The 25,343-nt window shown below is 57.1% G+C and overlaps 1 protein-coding gene across 1 annotated transcript in view; it reads right to left on the bottom strand.

Moving 5' to 3' along the window:
• Positions 1-11,370: 11,370 nt before the first annotated feature.
• The window catches only part of STARD10 (StAR related lipid transfer domain containing 10), a 33,885-nt gene continuing 19,912 nt past the window's right edge, over positions 11,371-25,343 (bottom strand). Inside the window, exons 3-7 of the mRNA XM_067539082.1 lie at positions 15,994-16,141; positions 15,289-15,392; positions 14,381-14,498; positions 13,006-13,058; positions 11,371-11,735 (exon numbers count right to left, since the gene is read on the bottom strand). Coding sequence (XP_067395183.1) covers positions 11,508-11,735; positions 13,006-13,058; positions 14,381-14,498; positions 15,289-15,392; positions 15,994-16,141 — 651 coding nt within the window. The 3' untranslated portion in view covers positions 11,371-11,507. The remainder of the gene's footprint in view (positions 11,736-13,005; positions 13,059-14,380; positions 14,499-15,288; positions 15,393-15,993; positions 16,142-25,343) is intronic.

Genomic DNA, 25,343 nt, shown 5'->3' with positions numbered 1-25,343 from the left:
CGTTGGTCCCCAGTCTGTAGCAGTGCATGGGATTCTTCTGTCCAAAGTGCAGGACTCTGCACTTGTCCTTGTTGAACCTCATCAGATTTCTTTTGGGCCAATCCTCCAGTTTGTTTAGGTCTTTCTGTATCCTATCCTGCCCTCCAGCGTATCTACCACTCCCCCCAGCTCAGTGTCAGCTGCAAGATCCCTTCTTAACCCTTGGAAGGCAATCCTGCTGCCCAGATTGCCAGGGCAGAGCTTGTCTGTACCTGGTAACATAGAAAATTGAATTCCTGCTCCTAGCTCCGGGCCACGTCCCATGCTGCGCTACACGGGCAGCCTGGCGGGACTCCGCTCCCTTTATGGCCCGGGGTTTAGCCCAGAATCCCAGCAGGGGCACTCGAACCGGGGCCAGAAGTCTTTGTGCAGCGCCGTTCCCTTCCCCACCCGCCGAGCAGCCCACCCCCTGGCGCAAAGCGCTTCTGAGCAGCCGGTCCAGCCGCAGCCGCAGCAGCACCGGCCAGCAAGAGACGGCCAGGGGGGGGCGCGAGAGAGAAACCCCCGCCCGCTTTGCTCCCGGGTAACTCACTCGCAGCCCGACTCGGCGGCGGCGGCGTGGGCAGCCATGCACGGCTGCTGCTGGCCGGGCACTGAGCTGCAGCCTGCCCGGGGCCGGGGCGTTGCGGAAACCGAGTTGTAGGAGCGCTGGAGAGCGGGAGGGGCCGGGGGGGTTGGATGGGCTGCGGCGGGGGGGGATTCACCCCACTGCACAGCCCCGCTCCGTGCGCTGCAAGCCACTGAGCTCCCTGCTTCGTCAGCCCCCCCTCGCCCGCCCCCCTAGGGCAGAGCAGAGCAGAGAGGCGGTGCTGGGGAAAGTGTGCGCGGGGGGGCAGAGCAAAGCAGAGCGTAAGGCGCTGAAAGGAGAGAGACTGACCTTCCTCTTCCTCTGCAGGCTGCTGCCTCCTCCTCCTCCTCCTCCTGGGAGGCTCGGCGCAGCAGGGCACCCCGGGGGAGGAGGAGGAGGAGGAGGACAGGGAGGGGGAGGGGGAGCCCTTCCCAGAATTAAATAAATAAGCCCATTTCCAGCGGCGCACCCGGGCCCCGGCCCTTCCTTCTCTTCCCCTCCCCTCCCCTCCCCTCGGGAGCTGCCGGCGCAGAGGGACCCTGGCTGTGCCGTGCAGAGCCTGCCGCTGCCCCATGGCCTCGGGCCCCTGGATCCGGATCCCTTCGCGTTCTCCGGGCACAAGCAGCCCCACGAAGCTGAGCCTCTTCCTCTCTCCTGCTGCCCGGGATTCTCCCTGTCTCCTGTCCTGTCTCTCTCTCTCTCTCTCCCAACTTTCCCCCTCCCCGTCTCTCTCATCCCACACCTTCTGGCTCTTTCTTTCCATGTGGCTGTCCATGCCTGGCCCTCACGCCGCCTCTCAGGCCCTGCTCCCGCCCGTTTCCTACAGTGTCATGAGCTGATCTGTCCAGTTTGCAGCTGGACAGGCCTGGTTTTGCCAGGTCTGTGTCCCCTTCCCCGTCTCCCCCCACCCCCACTCCGGTCGGGCCTGATAAAAAAGTTTTTCCCTCGGCGGGTGGTGAAGCACTGGAATGGGTTACCTAGGGAGGTGGTGGAATCTCCATCCTTAGAGGTTTTTAAGCTGTGGCTTGACAAAGCCCTGGCTGGGATGATCTAGCTGAGGTTAGTCCTGCTTTGAGCAGGGGGTTGGACTAGACACCTCCTGAGGTCCCTTCCAACTCTAATATTCTATGATTCTAAAACAGGACACGGTTCTGTCCGGATTTGACGTGGCGAGGACGCCGTTTTGAAGAACGTGTGGCCCCGCTCCCGCCAGCGTGACCTCACACCCATCAAAAGGTCACGCCGGGGAGGATCATAGAATCATAGCAGCTGAGAGTTGGAAGGGAGCCCCTGCTCAAAGCAGTCCAACCCCCTGCTCTAGTCCAACTCCCTGCTCAAAGCAGGACCAACCCCCACTAAACCGTCCCAGCCAGGGCTTTGTCAAGCCAGGCTTTAAAAACCTCTAAGGATGGAGACTCCCAAGAGATTCTAAGGATGGAATAACGCGCTCTCCAAAATGGTATCCTCCATGTGTCACGCCAGCGGGGACGGGGTCATGCAGCAGGAGGATGTCTGCAATCTGAGGTTGCATCCATGGCCACCCTCCCCCAGTGTCGAGGAGCTGCCGTCATGAAGCAGTATCCCATTGTGCAAGGTGCTGCACGATAATGGCACCAAGAGACCGTCCCTGCCCAACGAGCTTACAATTCAAGTATAAGACCAGAGACGACAGCTGGACCCAGTCAGAGGGACGGGGGAGCCCGGGGAAACAATGAGAGGGGATTTGTCCCTTTTATTTGTTTTATATCTGGTTGAATTTAAATACCATTTTATGTCTTTCCCCTGTGAATGCGGCACGCTGGGAGCTGCAGCCTGGAACTTTCCAGCCCAAGTGGTTTAGGCTAGGGGCACTGAAGGGTTGCCAACGCTCACAACATTTACTGCCTTTCTTAAAACCCTGACTCCTAGATTCTTGTGATTACATAAGAACATCAGCTTTCTATGAAAGATTTCGAGCCCTCATGGTGGTTGGAGAAAAGTTTGAAAATGTGGCTCCAGCCAGACCTAAAGGCTCAGAAGCCAGTGGGCAAAAAAAACCAACCCCAGCTTTTTTACTTTGTAAAAATCTCCCAATTTCTTTTCGGCCTGACTCGGGATTTTTGCCTGATTGGGGTGGGCAATACGGGGCCTAGCTACATCTGGACCTGTATGGAGAGAGGTTGAAATCTCTCCGTCTCCCGCTCAGAGAAATGCACCATGGCAAGAATGGCTACATCTAGGAGCTAAGCCTGCGTTTCCCCTGCTCAGGTACACATACTTGTGCTAGTTTTCAGCGAGCGAGCACAAGTACAAATAGCCACAGGAGCCCAGGTAGCAGCAACAGAGGCAGGGCTGAGCTGTACCAGGTACGTAACCACTGGTGTCAGGCAGGTCTGAACTTGGCACAGCTCAGCCATGCCTCCTGCAGCGCTACCATGGCTACACTGTTATTTATATTTGCACCCAATGAGCGCTAGCACAGGTCTGTGCATGCAAGCAGGGGAATCACACCCCCTAGCTCGTGGTGTAGACATAGTCTTATAATGATTCAGGTACTTGAAACAGTGTGTCCATCCAAACAACTGTAAACGTGGCCCGCCCGTCCACACACACACAACCACCTTCCGCCCAGTGCCTTGTGCGTATTGACACCACCACCCAGCTTTTATGTAGCCCTTTTCATCCATAGCACTCAAAGGGCTTCCATTTACAAGGAAGGAAAGTATCATTGTTCAGGGAAACCGAGGCACAGAAGGGTGAAGTGATGTGCCCAAGGTCACCCGACGGGCCAGCGGCAGAGGCAGAAATAAAGCACAGATCTCCATGGTCTCATTCCAGTGCCCTATCCCCACCCTCTGCTGCACGGGGGATTGTGGCTCCAGCAATCACACTCAGAGTGCTGGTGCACCACTTTGTTTCCAGTGGGAGCTGGATCAATTCGCATTTCTAATGGATAAACTAACACCAGGTATTTGGCACCCATTACATGGCATTGGGCGCACGGCATCAGCGTGATTTGTGTGTAGACAGAAGCGGGGATTAGGCTTGAGCCCCAGTCTGAATGCTGGGGACACACTGCATGGTAGACATATCCTCAGAGGCCGAGGGGAGATGGGAGGAGAAGGGGGATATGAGGCAGGGGGCAGAGCCGTGCGTGGGGCTGGGAGGGAATCAGAGCTGTGCTGGGGGGGTGGGGGATAAAAAGCAGCCCCTTCCTTCAGAACAGGGAGCAGGAAGGCCTGGTGTGGGTCTCTACAGAGGCCAACAAGGGAAGGGGCTGGAGTTCTGGGTCAATCCAGGCCAAACGCCACAGCCAGAACCAGGCGGCCGGGTAAAGGTGGCCTGCGTAAAGCCAGGCCAGGGCTTGGCAGGGGAGCCAGATGGAGCTAAGTCCCAAGAGGGGAACCACGGAGCAGGCACAGCGGAGGGAGAGAGCGGGATGGGGCCAGGGCCAGGGCCTAGGCCTGCTTCATTATAACGGGCTCAGAGTCTGGAGCTGGCTAAGGGGGCTGGGCGCTCCCCCTTGATGCTGAGGGACCACCAAGGGGCGTTGCTGCTCTACTCCGGGGGGGGTGAGAAGATTAACAGAGACCGGCCCTGTGGCTGGGTAAAGGCTGTTACACCCCCTCTGAGGGATAAGACTGATCCAGGGAAACGACAAGGTGCCAGTTTGGCTTTTTGTTACCCCCTGGGGGGCAGCCATTTTGGCTTAGGTGGAGAGCTCTGACACCCAGGCAGCGAGGGGGAAACCGAGGCAGCAACCACCTGGCCCGACCGAGAAACAAACCCCTGCCAGAGCAGCGGGTACCAAGCTCATGAGTGCCTGCCTGGGGCATGCCGCGTAGCGGAGGGACCTTGGCATCTGGGCAGTGAGCCAGTTGAATGTCCTGGCTGTTGGGGGGGTTGCATGTGGGGAAAGGTGCTGGACTGACAGCCCCAGAGGCCGCCAGTCCTCCAAGCAGGGCTAGTTTCCTCATGCCAGGAGAGGTCACCTCTGTGGTTCAGGATCGCTTATATTTATCCTGCCTTCAGCCTCCTGCCTGGGACCACCAGGGTGGGGACCAGGTAATAGCAAGGGGGACCATGGCTCCGTGCAAGGAACTTTTGGCTGCTGGGAACTGGACCGAGACCGGTCAACTCATTTCACATCCGTCACCCAAGAGCCGCTGGCTGGCGATGACCTCTGGGGGCCCCAGGGCGAGGTGGAGGGCTCGATGAATCCCTGCACGGCTTGCCTCCCTGACTGAAAAGCCGCAAAACTGATTAATATTTCCACATGAATAGTTCCAGAGGGGCAGCCGTGTTTGTCTGTATACAGCAAAAACAACGAGAGTCCTGGAGCACCTGAAAGACTAACACATTTCTGCGGGCACAAGCTTTCGTGGGCTGCCACCCACTGTGTCAGATGCATGAAGAGGAAACCACAGCTAGGAGGTAAATATAGATATACATCCCCAGGTGAGAAACATAACGACGCCCACGCTAACAAAGTCAATACAGTTAGGGTAGATGAGGCCCATACACAACCGTTGATCAGAAGGTGAGAATGTGTGAACAGTGATCTGACGAAGTGGGCTGTAGCCCACGAAAGCTCATGCCCGCAGAAATGTGTTAGTCTTTCAGGTGCTACCGGACTCTCCACATTAATTGCTCCTTCTTGTTTGAGACTCTGGGCCACCCTCTGGTGGATAACGCAACCCCTGGGACTGGGGAATCCCCTCTTCAGCCCTACAAGATCCCAGCAGCAGCGTCCCCGGAGGGCGCTGTACAGACCTGGCTGAGGAGACGGGGTGAATCCAGCAGCTCTCAAGCCTCTTTGTCAGCAGGCCCCAGCTTCCTGTGCGTTACAGGTGACATCGGACGTTCGCCGCTGAGGAGATACGGGTACTTACAGTGATAACAGCCGGGACCTGGACACGGTTCAACGTGGTGGATGAGCTGGTCTCTGGACACGGAGCTGAACCAGACAGGGAAAAAGTGATCCAGATGGAAACTGCAGCGTGACCCATGCGTCCTGCAGGGGAACAAGACTCCTGGGAGAACAGCATTGGTGGGATGGGGCTCCAAGGGGGAAGATATTGGGGGGTGGATAGAATGGGGGGGAACAGGGTGACCGAGTGGATTATAAGTATGTGGAATAGATAGATAGCTTAATTTCTTCCTAACAGTGAGAAATTTCAGTGTGGGGCATAAACTTCCAAAGAGAAATAGCGACAGCACCATTGCCCAGACACTGAAATCTGGACAGGACAAAGCTCTAGTCCGACTTAATTTCTCGAAAGCCACCGCAAACCTTCCCCGTAACTCAGCACCTTGAGATTGCTCAACACCCTGGTGGCTGCTCCAATGACTTTTCAGTCCGCAGGGCTCACGGCCACGCCAGGCTACGCTCTGTATCAAAACACTCCCCTCAACCTCTTCGGAAAGTCCCCCAGCGGCTACACCTCCGGTTGTTGCTTCCTACTCCCTTTCTGTACCTCTCTAGGGCCTGCTGGACAATTTCTCATTCTCTGCCGGCGTTGGAACCACTTCCCCGTTTATAGGGAAATGTAGGAAAATCATCTAAATATTTACCGCAGGGCTACATAGTAGCAAAGAGGAAAACATGCAAACCACCGACTCTTAGGCGGGTGTGAACGCCCAGAAGGCAGAGGAATCAAATAGCATGGCCCACTCACGCCAGAGCCATGCACCAGTGGTCAGTGAAATCTCACTGGGTGGGGAAAAACATAGAAGCCCCATCACTAGGGACACTTGAAACCAACCTGCACACACCACCAGTGCGCGCGTACCAAGGGAAGCAATTCTTCTGTGACAGAGGGGAAACAGACTCTAGAATGAAGACCTCCAGATTCAGTCATTAAAAGAGGCACCAGCGACGTCCATATTCATGCCACTCCCTGAGAGGCGGTGGCTAGGGATGCAGGCGCACCCGCCCAGAGAGGATAGAAGGGGTTTGCTGTTAGTGCAGGTCACGTAGGTGTTGAGACGGGTGGTGGGAAAGTCGGGTCTGCAGTAGAGATTTAAGGGAGTCTGGAAAAGAAAAGGGTTTGCCCCATTCAATAATGCTGTAAGCTACAGGTGGATGGGTGGGCGGGCCATGTGTGTGTCACTGCTCTCTGCTGGGGAAGCAGATCTATGGGGGGAGAAGGGGAGACACCCTTGGTCTAAGTTCCCAGCATAGTCTAGCCCTGGTGTGAGCAACCCCATTGCAAAACCCTACTACGCACCTGACTGTGTCTTCGTTATTTCTGCATACCCCCGTCTCCCCGGAGCCATAGCCCACGGCCCTTTGGGCGGAGATTCTTTCCCCGTCAGTGGTGGAACCAGTCTATCGTTGGGGCAGGAATTGCGCGAAGGCGTCGGAGGGCTGACAGCACTCCTGTGATTTCACCTGCATCCTTCCTACAAAGCGGATGAGTTCCAGCCGGAGCAAAAGCAGCACCTGGACTCCCGCTCCCGCCTGGGTCAGGGCTTAACGCCCCTCCACGCCCCGCTTAGAGAGGCGTGTGCGTGCATGGTAGAAGGCCAAAACCCGGGTCGGAGCCCTGTGAACTGCACCGTGAACCTTCCCAGGGCTACACCTTATAGACGAGGTAACTGTAACCCTAAGCTCCCAGGACTGGACGGGACCTGCCGGCTCCGAGTCCAGGCCCCTGCTGTCATAGGCAACCGTGTCCTGTAATGCCTTTCAAAATGGATCAGGCTCCCCGCTGCGCCTGTTCCCGAATCTCCCCCTCTGATGGCTACAAACCCCCTTCTCTTTTCCAGCCTCCTTCAGCTTTAACCGGGCTCCCGCCCTGCTGCAGTTATAGCAAGCGGAGCCCCTCTCAGAGCCGGTGCTGTGCCAGGTTCAACCAGCCACCTCTGCCAGCCGCCTCCCCTGAGACAGGCCCTCCCCGCCCCTGCCCATCCGAGGAGCTCTGCTCTGCCCCTCTCTCCTGAAGCCGGGCGCCCAGCACCCAACAGGCTGGCCCAGCTGGGGCCTGCCCCGCAGCCTTGTGAAGGGCCTGAAGGGACACCTGCCACGCCAGGCTCTAGCTCCGTGGTTCCCAACCTGGGGCCCGCTGCTCCCCTCCCGCTGGCTGCAGAAGGGAGTCGCCCTCTACGGACCCAGGCAGAGCACGTTGCCGTGGGGCTACAAGACCAGTGCAGGCTCCTGCTGCAGCCCAGGGGACAGATCAGCGCTCCCCTCCCCCCGGCTGTAGCAGGAGCACGGCAAAGCGCTTCACCTGGGTCCCTAGGTGCTGGGGTCCTTGCTGGAGCCGGGGGAGGGGAGCACTGATCTCCCAGCCCCCCAGCTGCAGAAGGGAGCCACTGCCTGGGGACCCAGCTGGTGCGCACGGGGCTATAGGACGTGTGCGGTTTCCCTGCTGCAGCCCGGGGGGCGGGAGATCAGCGAGGAGGGAGGCAGCTCCTCCCTGCCACTCCTTCCGTTTGGCTGTGGGGGGAAATGAGGGGGGCTGCTGGCAGAGACGGGGGGGCCCTTCAGGGTTGTAAACACGATAGCTGTGGCCAAAAAGGTTGGGAATCGCTGGGCTAGCGGATGTGCTTCTAGACCACTCACGGTTGGTTTGTTAAAGCTGCTAGCTTCCCTGGACAGCTGCGGCTCCCAGGAAACGTCGAGCCCAGCCCCACCCCTCCCGCTGCAGGTAGGGTGGAAGGAAAGAGGAGACCTGAGCAACCTCGAAGGGAGGGGTCGAGGCCTTGCGTTTATTTGCTCCTTCTTTACTTCCCACGTCCGCTTTGACGTGAAGCCTATTGAATCTCAGCCCTAAGTGTTTCTGGAGGATCACACACAGGACTCCACAGGCCCAGAGCAAAGCCCTGGTTCCTGTGAGAGAGGAGGAAGCTATGAGATCTGGGATGCCGGCACGCCAGGCTGAGGAACAGAGCCCTGTAGTATGAGATTGGGATGCCGGCCTGAAACAGACGCGCGACGCCCCACAAGCACTGGCCGGCAGAGAGGAGCTGTGAGTCTCCCTTCTCGCGTTACCTCTTAGCACGCCTTGGGAACCAAGCAGCAGCGTGGCGAGTTGAGAGCAGACCGGGCCGTTGTAACCCCGTTAGTGGCTGCAGCCGTTAGGAAGAGGCTTCAAAAACGAGACCAAACCGGCTCTTCGATCTCGTGATTTCCCTGCGGGCCGCAGTGAATAAAACTGATCACTTAAGAGCAGCTGAGAGTGAGGAGTTTACAGCCTGGGTCCCTACGGCTTCAGCACAGGACCCGGGATGCGCTAAGTACCGCTCTGTAAGCCAATCTGTGGCCTGTGCGGTCAGCCCTGGAGAGGCACAGCATTTGATAGCGTCGATGGACAGGAATACTTCACTACACTGAAAAAAAAAATCTTGGCTTCAAACACTTAGCCACACTCTGTCCAGAAGTGGATAGACTAGATCACAGCTTCCTGCCTTCCAGGGCATCGGTCCCAGTTGACCAAACAGAGACCTTGGCTTCCCCCATGTCTAATGACTCACGTCAGGCCTGCCTACATTTACCAGCCAGCGCCGGCTGCCTCCTAGCCATTTAGGCTCGCTCTGATTCAGATCTGGGGTTAGGCTGGGATGCGGAGCAGCCAAAGCTCCGTGGCGGGGGAAGGGGTGTGCGGTGAAATCGGAGGCACTCCACTGCGCTGTGTGCATTAGCTCAGTGCTGGCTTATTCCGGTGGCAAACACAGCCAGGGGAGGTTTGTATCCCAGTGAAACTCATGCAGAAGAGCGGGAAGGTGAGGTTGGTGCACCCCTCTCCGAAGCCAGAACGCTGGGCCCCAGCCCAGTGGACGGGAACCGGTCACCCGTAAGGGAGGGGAAGCACGCAGGTGCGTCACGGCTAACACAAGCCGGCTCACTGGGACCAGCCTCCTCGTGCAGTTGCTTCCCCCGCTTGTGATCCCGCTCCTCAGAGCAGCACATGGGAGGAGAGGGCCGAACCAGCTACACAAGCCTTCTGCCACTCCACCTCCCAAGGATCAGCACCCAGGGCGGTACAGTCAGCCTGCGACGGCGCTGGAGAGCAGGACTGAGCAAAGCAGGGGCAGGCAGCTGAGCCGTGGTTCTCAACCCAGGGTACATGTAGCCCGGGGGGGGGGGGGGTATGCAGAGGTCTTCCAGGGGGTCCATCAATTCATCTAGCTCTTTGCCTAGTCTTACAAGTTAGAGGAATAGACTCCACGTGAATAAAACCTTCATTGTTGCTGTTGTCTCACTGCCTCCCTGAGTGACAAGGCTCACCAGTGAAAAACAGGTTCAAGTGTTACACTCAAATGCAACTATAATATTTATACTCCAATTGATTTATTTTATAATTCGATGGTAAAAAGCAGAGCGTAAGCCATTTTTGCAGGAACCGCGTGCTGTGACGCTTTTGTATTTTTAGATCTGATTTTGTAAGCAAGGAGCAGTTTTTACGTGGGGTACGCAAGACAAATCAGACTCCTGGAAGGGGCACGGTCATCTGGAAGGGCTGAGAACCACTGAGCTAGAGACTCCTCTGTAATTAGCTTCTTGACCCATCTGGACTCCAATCTGAGCACATCCCAGGCTGCAGTCACCTCAAGCCGGAGCTAGCCGCCAGGTCAGCTAGAGGAAGAAGCGTGTCTGATGAGACAGGGCCCGCGGGATGTTGACCAAACGGGAAGGAAAACGCCGAGCCGTCCTGCTTGCCTGATTTATTCATTTTATTCCTAAATAAACTGCTCCCGTACAAGGTACAAAATCTCCTTATCCACCCCGAAACGTAACGTCGGGGTTTTCAGGGAGTGCTTTCAAGGAACGGGCTTCAAAATCCAGATTCAAGGCCTCTAATTCAAGCGCAGAGAAAGTGTTCAGACTTCAAGACCTCGGGGTCCCCTCTCACGGGAGAGCCCAAGGCCCATAGGGGTCCCACCCCCTTAGGAGAGTCCCAAAGCAACTGGGGACCTCTCTAGGGAAATGGGTCCTGTAAACTGGTCCCAATCAGAAAAGGCCGTTCTAACGGTTACAGGATAACAAAGAAAACGGAGACGACAGCCATTTCACAACACGGGGAGAGCATGCGCCAGGCCGGCTTCAGCCATCTCACTCGGGGTGCGACGGGGAGGGGCGGCTAGGGATATCCGTGCCCTCGGACAGACTCCGCCGCCCGCACTGCCGAAATGTAACAGCTGATGGGAAGCGGGCAGGCCTCTACCTCTGGGGGAGAGGGGCACAAGAGAGATCTGAAGGTCACTTCTCATTTTTCTTCGCATTACACCCAAGGGCAGGTATTTTCCAAGCTCTCCTCCCTTGGGGGGAACCATGCCTGACACCCCCAACTGGGCTCCACACCCTCCCTTCTCTGCGGGGAGCAACTGCCCCTGAACTATGCTGGTGCTGGTGCAGGTTGAAGGTCCCCTGCCCTCTGAGATGGCAGCGCCCGGCCCCGTGCCGCCGGGCACACCAGGGAAGGCGGCTCACACTCCCAGAGGGCCCCGCTGGGTTGATTTTGAACGCAGCTCGGTCCAGGGTCATCACTTTTTGGTCCTGCGGATTCCACCCCCCGCATCCCTGCACCCTGCTCTCCTCAGCCAGGAGAGAGACACGCTTCCCCTCCCGCTACGGGGCAGCCCTCCTGCTTGGAGGGGGTGATACTTCCACTCCCAAGTACCGGGGCCGGCTGGTGCTTTAGGCCCGGATGCTCCCAGGCATTGAGACGCCCCAATGGGAGTTATTGAGGATCCAGACCTAACGTACTAGCAGGGTTCAGTCTTGGGGAAAACCATATTCCTGACACCCAGACCAGGGCCAGTCCCTCTCCCATGCCCAGGAGGTGCTGGGGGGCGAGGGAGCGCGTCCACACGAACGGCACCGGATACACAGACCGAATAAACCCAGTTGGGCGGGTGCAGGGGAGGATGGGGGCGCGGGTTGGGGGGCAGAAGGGGGAAGGGCGGGAGCGGGGGCTCAGTTGACGCTGTCCTCGTCGCTGCCTTCGCCCCGGTCGTCTTTGGTCTCGGCCAGGCTGCTCTCGTCGATGTTCTCCAGCGAGTCGGCGTGCTGGATGGAGAGCTCGGCCAGCGCCACCGTGGGGAGCGTGCTCTGCTCCGGGAAGAGCCAGGGCTTGAAGTGCGGGTTGTGCTTCTGCTTCCAGTCGGGGTACTTGAGGCAGGCTTTGTACATCTTCTTCATGGCCTGCGGGGAGAGGGAAGGCAGGAGACGGGTCAGAGCTGGGACCAACGAGGCAGCGGCTCACGCGTGGGCCGGCTGCTCTGCCGTCGTGATGGAGGGGGTCTGGACCCACGCAGCTGAGGGCATTTTGCTGAGGGCGGCCTGGGAGACAACTAGGGACCAGTACAGGGGCAAGAAGGCTGCCCCAGGCCTCAGTGCCACCCGGCTCCCACGTCACGGCTGCCATCTTCCCACCTGGACCTGGCGTGGGCCTCAGACCCGGCTTCGGAGGGGCAGCATTGACCCTGCCGCCTCGAGCCCATTGGCGAGGCACCGCTCGGCCCAGCGAGCCCCTCCGATTCCTCGGCAGAGCGCGGGAGGGTCACCGAACACGCCGGGGCAGCTCAGGGGATCGGGAGCCTGTCACCGGCATGACACCGACTCCTCCAACCCCCACACCCAGCCCAACCCGGCAGGGATCAAAGTCCTTTGGGTGCCCTGTGTGAACTGGGCAGTGGGGTCTCCCCTTCTAGGGAGAAGCACAGCCGGACTCTGAAGGCAGTCCTGTCCAGTGCGTCTCTGCTTGGAAGACAATCTGCCTTCTCCTCCAGCCACCGCACCAGAACCGCCCTTTGCCTACCTGGTTGAACTAGACCAGTCACCCCACCCCAAATGCCGCACGAATTCGCCACCGCCCTGGAGCTGTCGTTCCATGGGTTAGTAACTCGCACTCTTAAAGAGATCCCCAACTTCCGTCTTGAATGTTTCTGGCTCTCAATTGCCAGCCTCTGGATCATTGTCTGCTGGGATAAAGGGTACCCAGACACCAGGCATCTTTTCCCTATGCTGCTACTTAGCCTGGGATGGGATTGCCTCTTCTCCGGCTCTGTGATTACATGAAGGATGGCAGCTACCGAAAGGGGAGCAAAGCCAGTCAGCCAAGGGGTGGGAATCACTGGGGGGCTAATTAAACTCTGGAGTCAGTCGCCAGCATCTCCATTTGCCACTCGCCGACACTGGTCCAGGGCGAAGGTTGGCTGTGAGACGCCTGAGCTGCTTCTGCACCTGAACTAATGCAATTAAGTGCGGGGCTGATGGAAAACCAGAGCGACCACGGGACAGCAAAGACGGGAGAGCGTCGTACGACTCTTGTTGGCAGCCGGTCACGTTTGCAAGGTCTGTGGATGTAACGGCTCCAATCTGGAGCCAGGAGCTCAGCGTATCCAAGGAAAGGAAGAGGAAAGAGCCCATGAACACGGGATAAAAGCAGTCACCAGGACAGACGGACACCTACCTTCGGAGCCAGAAACTGAGACGATTTGTTCACCACCCACTTCGGCAAAGAACCTACAGGAGAGAGACAAGAAGAATGAGGCGCAGAGCTGGTACCAGACCTAGTCCACACAGCACATCCCAGAAAGCCTTGGAGAGCACCACCGTTTTGGCCAACACACCAAGGACTGAACCACAAACCTCCAGAACTAGGAGCCTGAGTTGCTACCCCTGGATCTAAACAACCAAAGCTCCGCAGCCGGGGCTGTAGTATCCTCTGTGGATTGGCACAGACGGGGGCCTGTAACGCATGCTCGCCGGCGGGTTAGACCTTCGCATGGTGGCAGTGAGCGGTTTCCAGCCCGTGGTGCTATTGGGGTATGAAGAAAGCCTTTCTCGGCGGGGTCATTCATAGGAAAGCCCCCCTGAGAGATAACACAGGTAAAGAGCAAGCAGCAGCAGAGGAAGCACGGGGGGGAAGGAGGCGTTCAGTGAGCGTCAGGAGATAGAGAGGTCGTAGGTGGCAGAACACGTCAGAGACGGAGCAAGCCATCCAGGAGAAGAGGAGAGGGGCAGGGGTCTGCCTGTCTCCCCATAGAACAAGCAGCCCTGTAAAGGGAGCCCTTGCTTTTAGCGGGGAATTTCTGCGTGCACCTGGCATTTCTCAACCCACTGCTTCAGCGGCGTGGCGTTTCTGCCTTTGAAAGACGGCAGTGCTCCAGCAGCCCGCCGGAGGGCACTACAGCAGAGTTTTAGTGCAGTCTCAGCAACGTGGTTGATTCTGCAGCTTCCCAAGGACAAACAAACAAACACCTCTCCTGCCAAACAGGTGAGATTGCTAAAAAGAGGGAGCAGAGCCTTCCCGGCTACTGGCAATGCTCCGCCCAGCTGGGATTTCAGTCTGGAAAAACTATAAACTTCCAAAAGGCTTTTTGGTTTCTTGGATTCCCCGCACAAATTCCCCAGGCGCGACAACTGTACGTTCTGCAGAGCACCTCTCAGCCATGTTGCACCCTAAACGGTGGGGGGAGGAGGAGGGAAGCACAAGTTAAGAGATGGGGAAAGTTTTTCTGGTGAGTGGGAGAGTTGATTAGAGACACAGGGAGAGCAGGAGCTGCACCGGAGACGGCGCCCAACACACGCTGGTGAGGTTGGGGGGGGGAGGGGGGGTTAAGTGAAAGACAGAAAGTCTGAGTAGGTGCATGGAGGAATCCAAGGGGGAGGCTTTGCATTGGATCCTGAAATGAGCAGGGAGCCAGTGGGACCAGATGCCGGGTTTCCAGCTCTTTGTACACGCGAGCAACGGAAAACAGCAGGGAAACGGGCCCCGACAGCTTCCCTAGAGAGACGGCATTGCAGCCCCTCGAAGCCGTGACGGCCGCAGGCCGCGCAGTTACCTTTGGGGTCAACCTGGGCCAAGTAGGTGATGGAGCAGCTCTTGACTCCTCTGCCCTGGATCAAGTAGCCTGTCTGGATGGACACCGCTCTCACCATGTCTTTCCTCGGAGGATATTTCTGCAGAGAGGGGGAAAGGGAACAGACAGACACAGGCGGAGTTTGCGACTTCCCCTTGGGCAGGACAAGGGACTAGATCATGCCCCTTCAGCAGACCTGGCCCCAAATTCAACAGGCCATTGTTCCACTAGCCCCCCAGAGCTGGGGGGGGAGCTGCTGCTGCCCAGGGGAGTCAATGAGCCGGGGACTGACCTCCTGAGCCACAGCCCTGCCACAGGCCAGGCCTCTCCTAAGTAGCTGGGGCCTGAACAGGTGCTGGTTTTATGGTCAATGGGTCTGCCCATTGGGTCAACAGGTCAATGGGGCCTGAACAGGTGCTGGTTTTACGGTCGACGGAGACAGGCAAGAAGCCGAAACCAAGACATTGGGGCACACAGCGATCAAAGCCGACTGCACGACTCAACCCGGGGCCCCACCGGGGATCTACCAGCCCAGAGCCCTTCCCTGTGGAACAAGTCCAGCGCAGGGCCCGGTCGGCAATGCACGCTGCAGGGCGTGGGGCTCGGCCGCCGAATTCCTGTCCTAGCGTCGGGACCGGATGCGGCGCGAGGCGACGGCGGCAGCACCCGGCACGCTGCAGCGAAGAGCGGGAGGATTTGGGACGGGACACCGAGGACAAAGCCCTGGTCGTACAGGACCTTTAATGCCTGTGCAGGAGTCGCCACGCCCGGGTCTCAGCCGGTGCTCCCCCATGCGGAGTCAGCGCTGTCAGAGCCAATCCCTTCCCATCCCGCAGCTGAATACCCTCTGCCCCCCCAGCTGTCCCACGCGTGGCGGGCAGGGCACTCACGGGGTGCTTGACGGAGTAGTTCATGATGATGTAATCGGCCCCCATGGGCAGCCAGGAGCGCAGCGTGATGACGTCTCTGTTCTTCAGGGGCTTGGGGCACTTCCCTGCCGAGGGAGGCGGCCAAGAAGAAAGGAGAGTTGGCACAAGGCTCACCCCCCACCCGACGCCCCAGGAGCGAGGGGTGTCCTCCATGGGGCTACCCTGAACAGTCCCAGATCCTCCCCCTGCCAGCAGCTCCACGGTGAATATCCGGTCCCAGACCCCCTCTCTCTCTCATCACCCCACCTTCATACAGCCCTGGCCTTCTATTTACCTAAGCATTTAGGCTGTGTTCATCCTCAGGACCCCCCCCCCCCCCCCCAAGATCCCTTGCCCCCCGCCCCAGCCTCTCCGCCGAGGACAGCGCTGCCCCGTCGCTGTCCCTGGCCCCGCACCTCCCTTGCTGCTGGCTCCGTTCGTGCTAAACGCAGTGGATCAGGCGCACCACACAGGAGACCGGACGGACGTGGTCCTAGCCCCGTGTGCGGCCCGGTGCATAAGCACCTACATCAAGCCCCAGACCAGCCCCGGTGGGCCAAGATCCCCACCAAAGCACCCAGCTAACCGACCCCCCATCCTCTACACTGGCCACGGACTGCCTGGATTTCAGGGGGTTCTTCTCCCCCGGTGCTCGGCCCCGCTTTCCCCCCCGCCCCAGCTCCTCACAGGCGTAGTAGCCCACGTCCGAGTTGACCGTCAGCTTCCCAATGTCGAAGGTCTCGATGACGTTGGTGTCCCACTTCTTCCGGTACTCGATGTCGTGCAGCACGTCGTAGAGGGTCTCGGCGGCGATGTCCTTGCACTCCATCCTGCACTGCAGAGACAGACTGGGTGAGAACCCGCCACGCACGGGGAAAGGCCACGGGGCCCTGCTCTGGGTGGGCGCCTGGAATCCTGCAGGACTGGCTTGGCCTGGCCCATAGACGGCAAGCTGGCTGGGGCACAGACCCGCAAAGGCAGGGAAATATTTACAGACCAGAGAGGAAGGATGGCCCAGGGCTTATCGGCACTAAACTAAGACTCGAACGCAGGGCGTCCACGTCTCCCCCCCACTCCGCCACAGACTCCCTGTGTGACGCGGCACAAGACACTGTGCCTCAGTTTCCCAATGGGGAGAACAGCCCTGCCCTTCCCCCCACAGAGGAGTGGGAGGATACAAACATTGAAGATTCAGCTGTGACGGCAAAGGGGCTCATCTACACATGGCTGATGGATCAGCTCTCCTCATCGTGCCATTTAACGCCCCCACACCTCTTTCAGATGTTCTGGGACAGCCGCATGCACGGCCCCCAACGGGCTGTTTCCAGCTGCGATCACGCACCTGGGACAGGGAGCCGGAGAGGCATGTCCAAGGTACAGCTCACGCTTTTAGAGCACGGCGCTTGGATGCGACAGTCGCTAACGTCAATCGCTCGCTTCACCGACCTTTCGGGTCGAGAGAGGAAACTGCACCATGCGCAGGGGATCATCCAGGTAAGCCGTTAATTAACCAGCTTCCCCCACGGCTGCCCCGGGGTTGATTAGCCCAACACACACCAGAAGCCCAGCCTCCTTTCCAGACCTTTTAAAAATGTAAGTCCCCCCCCACCCCCCATCAGCACTGCAAGATTCAGTCAATCAAGCCAGCAGCAGAATCATCGTTTCTCTTGCAGGCGCCGATCAGGGCCGGGTGGTGTCAGGCACTGTACAAGTGACTGGATTCATGCCAACTCCTAAAACATACAGCTCCCCTAGCCCAGGCTTCTCTCTCGTGGCCGCTATCCCCCTCTTGTGTCATGAAGTCTGTACTGCACTTCCTCACCCAGGAGCTATGCAATTGCCCTTCTGGTAAAGGAACCGGGGGGCTGTATCGTCCCAAGTCTCGCTGTAAATAAGGAACATGAACAGGGTCTGACAGGAGGAGATTAGAGGGGTCTGAAGAACAGCAGCTGCCTCTGGAGCAGCACCGGTAGCTAGCCAGCGCGGCGGCGCCCACACAGTTCTTTTCAGCGCACTAGCACGAGCCCGCCGACCCGGGAAGAGACGCTTATGCCCAGCGACAGTGTAGACACGCCTTAGGTGAGCACATGCAACCCTTGGGCATGTATGAGCAGAGGAAGATCAAGTAGGAACCGGGAGATGGGGTCACCTCCGCATAAGGCATTAGCATGCCTGGAAAGCTGGGTACATTCTGGGGTCTGCACGTCAAAAAAAGGCTGTGGAAAATTAGACAGGCTCCAGAGAAGAGCCACAAGAATGATTTGAGGTCAGGAAAATCCATGGGCCTTCTAGCGAGAGCCAGGAAGCTCAGTTTAGCTCATCCAACAGACGGCTGAGAGGTCATTTGACCACAGAGTCTAAGGACCTGCTGGAGGAGGAGATTTCTGATAGCAGAGGGCTCTTTAATCCAGCAGAAAAGGCATAGAGAGAGCTGAAGCGAGACGACTGGAACAGTTTAGGAAGGAACGTGGTGGATTCTCTGTCAGCTGGAGTCTTTAAATCAAGGCAGGAGGTCTGCGCTAGCTCAACCAGAAGCTATGGGCTGGATGCAGGAATTGCTATGGCCAAGTTCTCTGGCCTGTGCTACGCAGGAGGTCAGACTAGAGGACTAGAATGGTTCCTCCCGGCCTTAAAAATAAATAAATAAATACATACATTTTAAATTAAAAATCTATAAAGGCAGCAATCCCTGGCTCCCAGGCCTGTGTTCCGACCACTCAACCTCCAACTGGAATCCAGAAATGCCCCCACTCTCTTTTCAGCTCCCCGCACCCTGGGACAAGGGTTAGTTCCTGGCAAACAGGGACAGGCAGCATGCTTTATGGGGTCTGGTTTGGCGACTCCCACTCAAGCAGATGGGGATGGACGGGGTGCCCTAAGGGATCCTCCCCCGCCCATGCATTAGCAGTGTTCGGTATCTGACGCCCCGACAGGTCCCTCAGCACAGAATCCCAACCAGGCCTGCTCCTCCAAGTCCCTCACCCACGCTATGCCAGCTCCAAGCACCGATCCTTCCTTTGCCCAGGCGCCCTGACCTGACTACCACTGACCTCAGCAGCAAGACACTCAGCTGGAGGGGAAGGATGCCAGGTGCCACACAGAACTCGGTCCCCCTGCGCTCAGGACGTCTGTGCGGAATGAAGCCACTTGCTGCAGGACCCGAGATTGCATGGAATTGCTTTGTTGCTTGCTCATTCTTGCAAGCCGGCTTGGCCAGAACCATCCGGGCCCATCACACACAGCGCTCTCCCCTTACAGCCACGACAGCAGACGCACGAGACCCTCCAGCGTCACCCCCTCGCCGCCCCCTGCTCCAAGGCGGTGGGAACGCCCAAAGCCTGGCTACCCTCGTGCTCCAGTAACGCTGCACCCCGCAGGGACTACACCCGCAAACTCCAGTTCTGAATGCATGAGGCTCTCCTGATGGAGCGAAGACAGCCCAGTTAGCCGACGCTGTACCAGGCTCGCCTGCCTCTGTGGCCCAGGGAGACGGCCCTGTGCAAAGCGGGTTACTCCCCAACACGGACGCCGCAGTGGCAGACGGTCAGAAAAAGCCCCATGTAGATGCAACCAAATTGTGGTGTCACCCGGACAGGGGTGATCACAGGGAGCTGCAGGCAGCCGGGGGAGAGTCTTTCCTAAGCGACAGAAGGAGAATGAACAGAACGACACGGGTATGAATTAGGCGCACCCAATTAGGCGCACGTCCGCATTAGAGGACGGATTGGTTCCCCCCACGGTAACAAGACATCGCTAAGGAGCAGGAGTGAAACCAAAAGGTGCAGAGTGGAGCCCCGCAGTAATAGTGCGACGCTCTATGCTTTGCGGCCGTGGTAAAGGCGTTGCTTGGGACCCGCGGGAGTTGACTATTGCAGAGGAGGGACCACTCAGAGAAAGTGAGGGGAAATCAAGGTATACATCACCATGGAGGCAGTCTGGCCTAGTGGCTGCAGCACTATAGTGGGATGCAGGAGACCTGGGCTCATTCACAGCTCTGCCACGGGCCTACTGGGTGACAGCCCCTCTGTGCCTCAGTTTCCCCAGCTGTAGAAAGGAGGATATTCCGACTTTTGGGAAAGCGCTTTGGAGATCTGCCGCTGAATGAAGTGCTGAATGACGGGAGGGACAGACAGACTTCCTCAGTCTTATGTCTGGAGTTTGCCACTGACGCTATGGCAGTGGAGAGCCAGAAAAAGAGACTAGATCAGACAGCTGGAAATCAAAGGATGCTCCTAATGACGGGTCTCCTAGTATAGAACAATTAACACCAAAACCTTTCATCTTCCAGCCCCAACGGCTATGAAGAGCAGATCCCTACTGACGCCCATGGCGATGGCGAAGAAAAAGGTTTAAGACTGTGCCAGGATTAATGCCACTGCTATTGCTTGCCGTCTGTGAGGGGGTGTGCGTGTGACTCTTTTATAAGCCTGTGGCCAATCCTCCGTCACTTGCCTTGGTCCTGCAGGTTATTCCTTGAAAACGCACACAGATCAGGAGAAAGCAGGGCTGGGACCGAGTCAGGGTGCAACGGCGACGCAGACACAGGCGGGCCGGGTCGCTCGATGCGCCGATAGCGCTGCACTCGGCCAGCATGCGGCAGGAGAGTGGCTTTCAAGACAGAAGCCTCTGTCCAGCGAGCGAAGGGAAGGGTCTTTCCCCAGGTCAACACAGAGGGACATGGCCACATGTTCTTCCCGTGCAGGTCAGCGCTGCAGACCCGTTTATCACGGCTGGTCTCTCCCTACTTTATTGCTGCGAAACAGCAAGCACCGCGAAAGGATTCCACGCCGTGCGGGACTGACACCGGCACGGCAAAGCAGAGATAAAGAAACACAGCCCCCCCATCCAGAGATGTTTGGGAGGGCAAAGCCGCCAAACACGCAAATTATGCTGCAGATGCCGCGCTCCTTGCAGCGCTGAAGGAATGCGGGAGGGAGGTGGTTTTACACCCCCGCACAAGGCGATACACCAACGCGCGCTTTGTGCCCGAGACGCGGACCGAAAGCTGCCAAGCGACGAGATTAGAACAGCAGGGGAACATGCCAGGAGAGGCGATTCAGTGCGAGGCGTCACACGTCTAGGCAGAGGGATGACGACAGCAAACATATCCTGCCCCCAGTTAGGTATCTGGCAAGCAAAGAAACACCTGGGGCAATAGGAGGGGGGACTAAATATCAGCTCCCAGCGTGGTGCTGCTATGAGAAAGCCGGGGGTATTCAGACAGGTACGGCACCGTGCCAAATCTGCAACCTGCTGGCATTGCACGTGTGTAAACGCTGCGCGCCCCACTCGGAAGGTCACAGCAAAGGGGACGGAAGCCAGGTCCTCCTGCTTCAGAAGAGACAGGACTCCCCGGGGAGCCAGTCGATTGTTATTGGCCTTGCTAATAAGCGACCGAAGATGCTTTTGGCTGTGGGTCCCCAGCCGGAGTCGAGTCATGTGAAAAAAAGACACCCACCCACCCACCCCCTCCCAGCGCAGCATCGTATCCCCCCGGCTCCAACACCGCAGCTGAATGCCTCAACCCCATGGTTGGTTTATTCTATTCCCCAGTGCTTGTGCCCGGCTTCCCCCCCCCCCCCGTGTCAGGTGGCCCTTTCAGAAAAAAGACTTTGTACTGGTTTCATAAGCAGCCTGGGCTCCGGTGTCATGGAGAGATACATCAAGCCGGGCCTCTTCCTTTGGAGAGCCGCTTTGAAGCGGTTTCCTGCTGTCTTATTCCCAAGCCCTAGCCAATTAAGGAGCCCAGCTCCCCGGAATACATTTCCATTGATTTACATTCCGCTATTTGATCTTTCCTGAAGAGTATCGGCTTTGATGGGAGCTAGTCAGCTGTCTCCACCTCCACCTGCCGCATCTTCGACTAAACAGACAAAACAGCGAGGGCTTCGGTTCCATTATTAAAAACACAAACTAGGTTTTCCTGTTTATTATGCTGGAAAGAGCCGCATTTATTTGCACTGCGGCGGCCGTTGATCGGATGAGACAGAAAATGGAGATTACGGCCAGCGGTGACAATGCTTCCTTAGCACCTTTTGCCAGATGTTAACCCCAGGGCCCCGGCCAAATTGCAGCTCAGACAATTGCTTCCACTGCCTAAATTCCCCTGTCGTTTCGATTAAACACACTACCTTCGCCTCCTCGACCGCGATAGACCGCAAGCTCCTTGAGGCATAGATCTGGTATTTCAGAATGCAGTGAATGCTACAGTACTTGAGAGATCAGTTTCCCCAACCCTAAAACGTAGCGTGGTGGTGCTGTGTGTTGAACAGCTGCTGCGTTCCACCCCAGACACAGCTGCATTTCAGGGATGGGTGACGGGATCCTTATGGCATAAGAGTGTTTGTAAAGCACTTTAAGATATTTGCCTAGGTAGGTTTCAGTCTGAATATTTGCCTAGTTATCAGCCATTACCATTACCCCTCTATACCACTGCTCCCAATACAGTGTGTTACCCCACAGAGGGTAACCTCCAGGCTGTCAGGTGAAAAGCATCGGTGCCAAGCTAGGTCTCTGGATTTCTCCACTAACACTTCCCTAGGACGTGTCGTGACCACCTCCCTGAGGGCCAGCCGATGCTGTCCAAACTGGCCAGAGGGGGTGACGTGTGCTCTGCTCTGTAGCCATCCCAGCCTTTGCTGGTCCAAGCAGCGATAGACTGGGGCAGGTGTCTCACTCGGATCTCCTGGGCCATTGCTCATCCTATCAGACCTTCCTTCACCCTCTACTGGATTACTGCCATGAGTACCTTCTAAAAGGCCCCCGGCAGGATGGCTCTGTGGGAGTCACCTGAATGTGCTTACTGCCTTTTATATGCCGACACACAGCCAGACGCAAAGCCAATAGAAAGCAAGCGACAGCCAAGCAATGGCACAAGGACGTCAAAGTCCCTGGGTATCCATCCTGAATCACGTCAGGCAAAGAAAGGGTTAAACAGAAAATGGAGCCAACATTATCCCTGCTTTCTGTTTAGCCATGGGCCATTTCCCAGCAGGGGACATGGGCCAGGTCTCACCGGGATACCAGACGCCTGTATCAAAGGCGAGCTAGAGAGGACAGCTGCTTTGCACAGGCAAAGAGGAGGACTGGGAGGAGTCGGTAGCTTTCGTTGTACACGACACCCTGGTTTAGCGTAGACGCACAGATCTCGGTGGTTGTGTCTAGCAAACAGGCAGTATTAGGTATTGGCTAAAGCAAAAGCAAGGCGCATGTTTTTAACCCACCGGGAGCCCTTTTTGCACATGCTGGAGTTTCTAATCCATTAACAGTATGTAACGAACTGGCTAGGGTGTATGGACACTGCTGTCCACGGAAAGAAGTTTGAACTGTGTGTCATGGGCCCTATACTGATTACAGATTATGGAGATTCTCCTTTAGTTCAAGTGGCAGGGGGCTGGGCTTTCAGGGCAGGAGGATCTGATATCAATCCCTGCTCTTGCTGGGAAGTTCCCAGTGGCAGCACAATTGTGAATCAGTTGGTGGCTGTGGATTGCAAATCTGCAAACCTGGACTGCAGATTTAGCCTGCTGATAATGCAGAGTTCAGATCCCAGGCCCGGAAATCCCAGCTCCTGCCCTGCTGGGGAGCACCAGAGGGGCTCAGCCCCTAGGAGAGCAGAGATGTGCATGGCGGCTGTCACACCTCTCTCTTCCCCAAGGGCAGCAATACACCCCGAAGGGCCTGGAAGGCCCAGATGTATTTAGAGCCGGGAATACGGCAGTCAGAAACCCCAGCATGGGACAGATCCGCTGCATAGAAAAGGACTGGCCTTTCAGTCCTTCCCAACGCAGGCCAGGGGCAGAGCCAGCTTCCCCCGCCCTGCCCACAAGCCTGTTCCAGCATGACCGTCTCCAGGAGTCAGAGCGGAGTTCAGTCCTCGCTAGACAAGAGCTCACGTAGTGCCCAGAGATTTTGTGATTAGACACCCCCCTGATCATCGAACTGGGCTGAGAGAACCCACCAACTCAGTTCACACAGGGGCTGCAAAACCAGCTATCAGCAGGCAACAGCCGCTGGCAGGTACTACCAGCCGGAGCCGCACCGAAATGGGCGAGCGAGAGGTAAAAGGCGCCGTCTCTCATTACCAGCCTGTGCTCTGAAGAGAAGGTTCTCGAGTTCCCTTGTCAGGTTTCCAGACGTTCTGAACGGAGAGCCTTTGTTTCCAGGTGAGGCCCGGCCCGGTGCCAGCTCTCCGCATGGGACCTGGCTTTGTTCTCCCTGGGCTGTTCAAACAGCCTCATGTCTCCTTCCAAGAACTGGCTTTGCAAAGAATCGAGGCAAGCCGTGCAGATTACAGGAATGGACGGATTCCGTCCTTTCAGCTTAGAGGGTCTGCAAAAGCAGTTTGCAAACACCTACCAAGCCCAGAAATGCAGCCATCTCTGTCGTTACAGAGATGGTCTGTGTAGAGCCACACCTTTTGCCCTACTGAGCAGGGGGGCCTTGCTGGCGACGCTGGCCCACATGCCGTTTACAGTCCGCTCTCGCTTTTTCCAGGTGCTTCTTTACTTCTTCTTGGGCCCAAACAATCTGCTGCACCAGCGGATGGGCTGGGAGAGGATGCAGGTAATTGCAGGTGGAATTGGGGAGGAGGGGTGGGGGGTTGATAAAACCAGGACTTTGACTTGCAGATGCCTGGTCTGCATTGTTGTAGGCACACACTGCATGAGGGAGAAGGGAGGACCGATCACCCCGGCGACGACTGATGCAGCATCACAGATGCTGCTCAAGAATTTGGTTGGCCCCTTTCTATCTGGCTGGTGGCTGGAGGATGGTAAGTGGAAGACAGGCCTGTGCAGACCCCTAGCAGGGGCAGAGCCTCGGGCCAGAACAGAGCTGTTAACGGAGACCCTCGATCAGATGGGATGCGTCCCGGAAGGCCGTGGAGGCGGACTACGTGGCTGATCCACGGCAGGGCTGTTTCTTCAGCAGAGGGAGGCCTGCGCAAGGGATGAAGTTGGCCCTTTTGGTGAAGCGGTCCATGCCCATCAACTCTGTTGTGAAAGTGTTGGACTCTGGTAACTCATGAATTTGGAACAGGTGGGGTTGGCAGCACCAGATGTTGCATCTTTCACAGCAACCCAAGCGCCCACACTCCCTTTCCCGACGACGGAAAGGATTTTTCCTCCTGCTAGCACCAACCGTCAGCCACCTCTGGGCCCTTTCTACGTTAACACCAGCAACGGAAACCTTTTCCAGCGCAGGATGCACGACAGACTCCGGCTCCCCATCCCACAGCCCTTGCAGAGCCAGCACCGCTACTAGGAGTGACAAGTCCACAGATGGAAGCACAAAACCTCCAGGGAGCAGGATATGCGGAGACAGAACAGGGCCATTTTTAGAGTCACTTATCGGACCATAAATGCACCTTAGAGGCCATTATGTGGCTTAAAAGATTTCACATCATCATTGCTGGGGCCTGTTCGTGCTTCTCCTTCCAACCAGCAGAGGACAAAACAGCTACAGGTAAGAATCTCCTAGACCAGCTGATCAGCCAAGCCTCTGCACGCAGGCTGCCCCAGCCACACACAAGCTGCCAATTGCCAGGCCCCAGTGATGGAAGATCTGGTTCCTCTAGTCACGGTCTGAGGCTCCTCCGTCGTGCCGGGAGGCGGTTTTCAGAGGCTTAATCAGGATTTTACTGCTCTTTATTGCTCTCCCTTCATGGGTGAACAGAAACAGACTCATGCACTGGTTTTAGAGTGATTCATAGGCCTGGTTGGATAGGCGGGGGCATGTCTGCTAATATTCCTGTTCCTCCCCCCCTGGCTAAATCCTCCCAGCCTGACTCAGAACTGTGCAAAGACCGGTGGAAAAAAATTCATAGCCATCTCCCCAAAAACAAACCCACCCAAACAAAAACCAGCCAACCCTACCAGCCCTGCATTTTGTTTCATGCAATTTCCTCTCTCTCTCTGTGTGACATCTTGGGTGGTTTCGGAGAAGTTTCAGGAGCGGGGATGTTTTCTGTATTGAAGAAAGTGGGGTGAGAGAGACAATTAAAACAGCAACGTTTGCTCAAAAATTTGCCCTTCAAT

This window comes from Emydura macquarii, unplaced genomic scaffold (genome assembly GCF_026122565.2).
Source record: "Emydura macquarii macquarii isolate MOO-44397 ecotype Brisbane River unplaced genomic scaffold, CSIRO-AGI_Emac_v2 contig_509, whole genome shotgun sequence".
NCBI classification, from domain to species: domain Eukaryota; kingdom Metazoa; phylum Chordata; order Testudines; family Chelidae; genus Emydura; species Emydura macquarii.
This window is presented reverse-complemented; position numbering and strand designations above follow the sequence as displayed.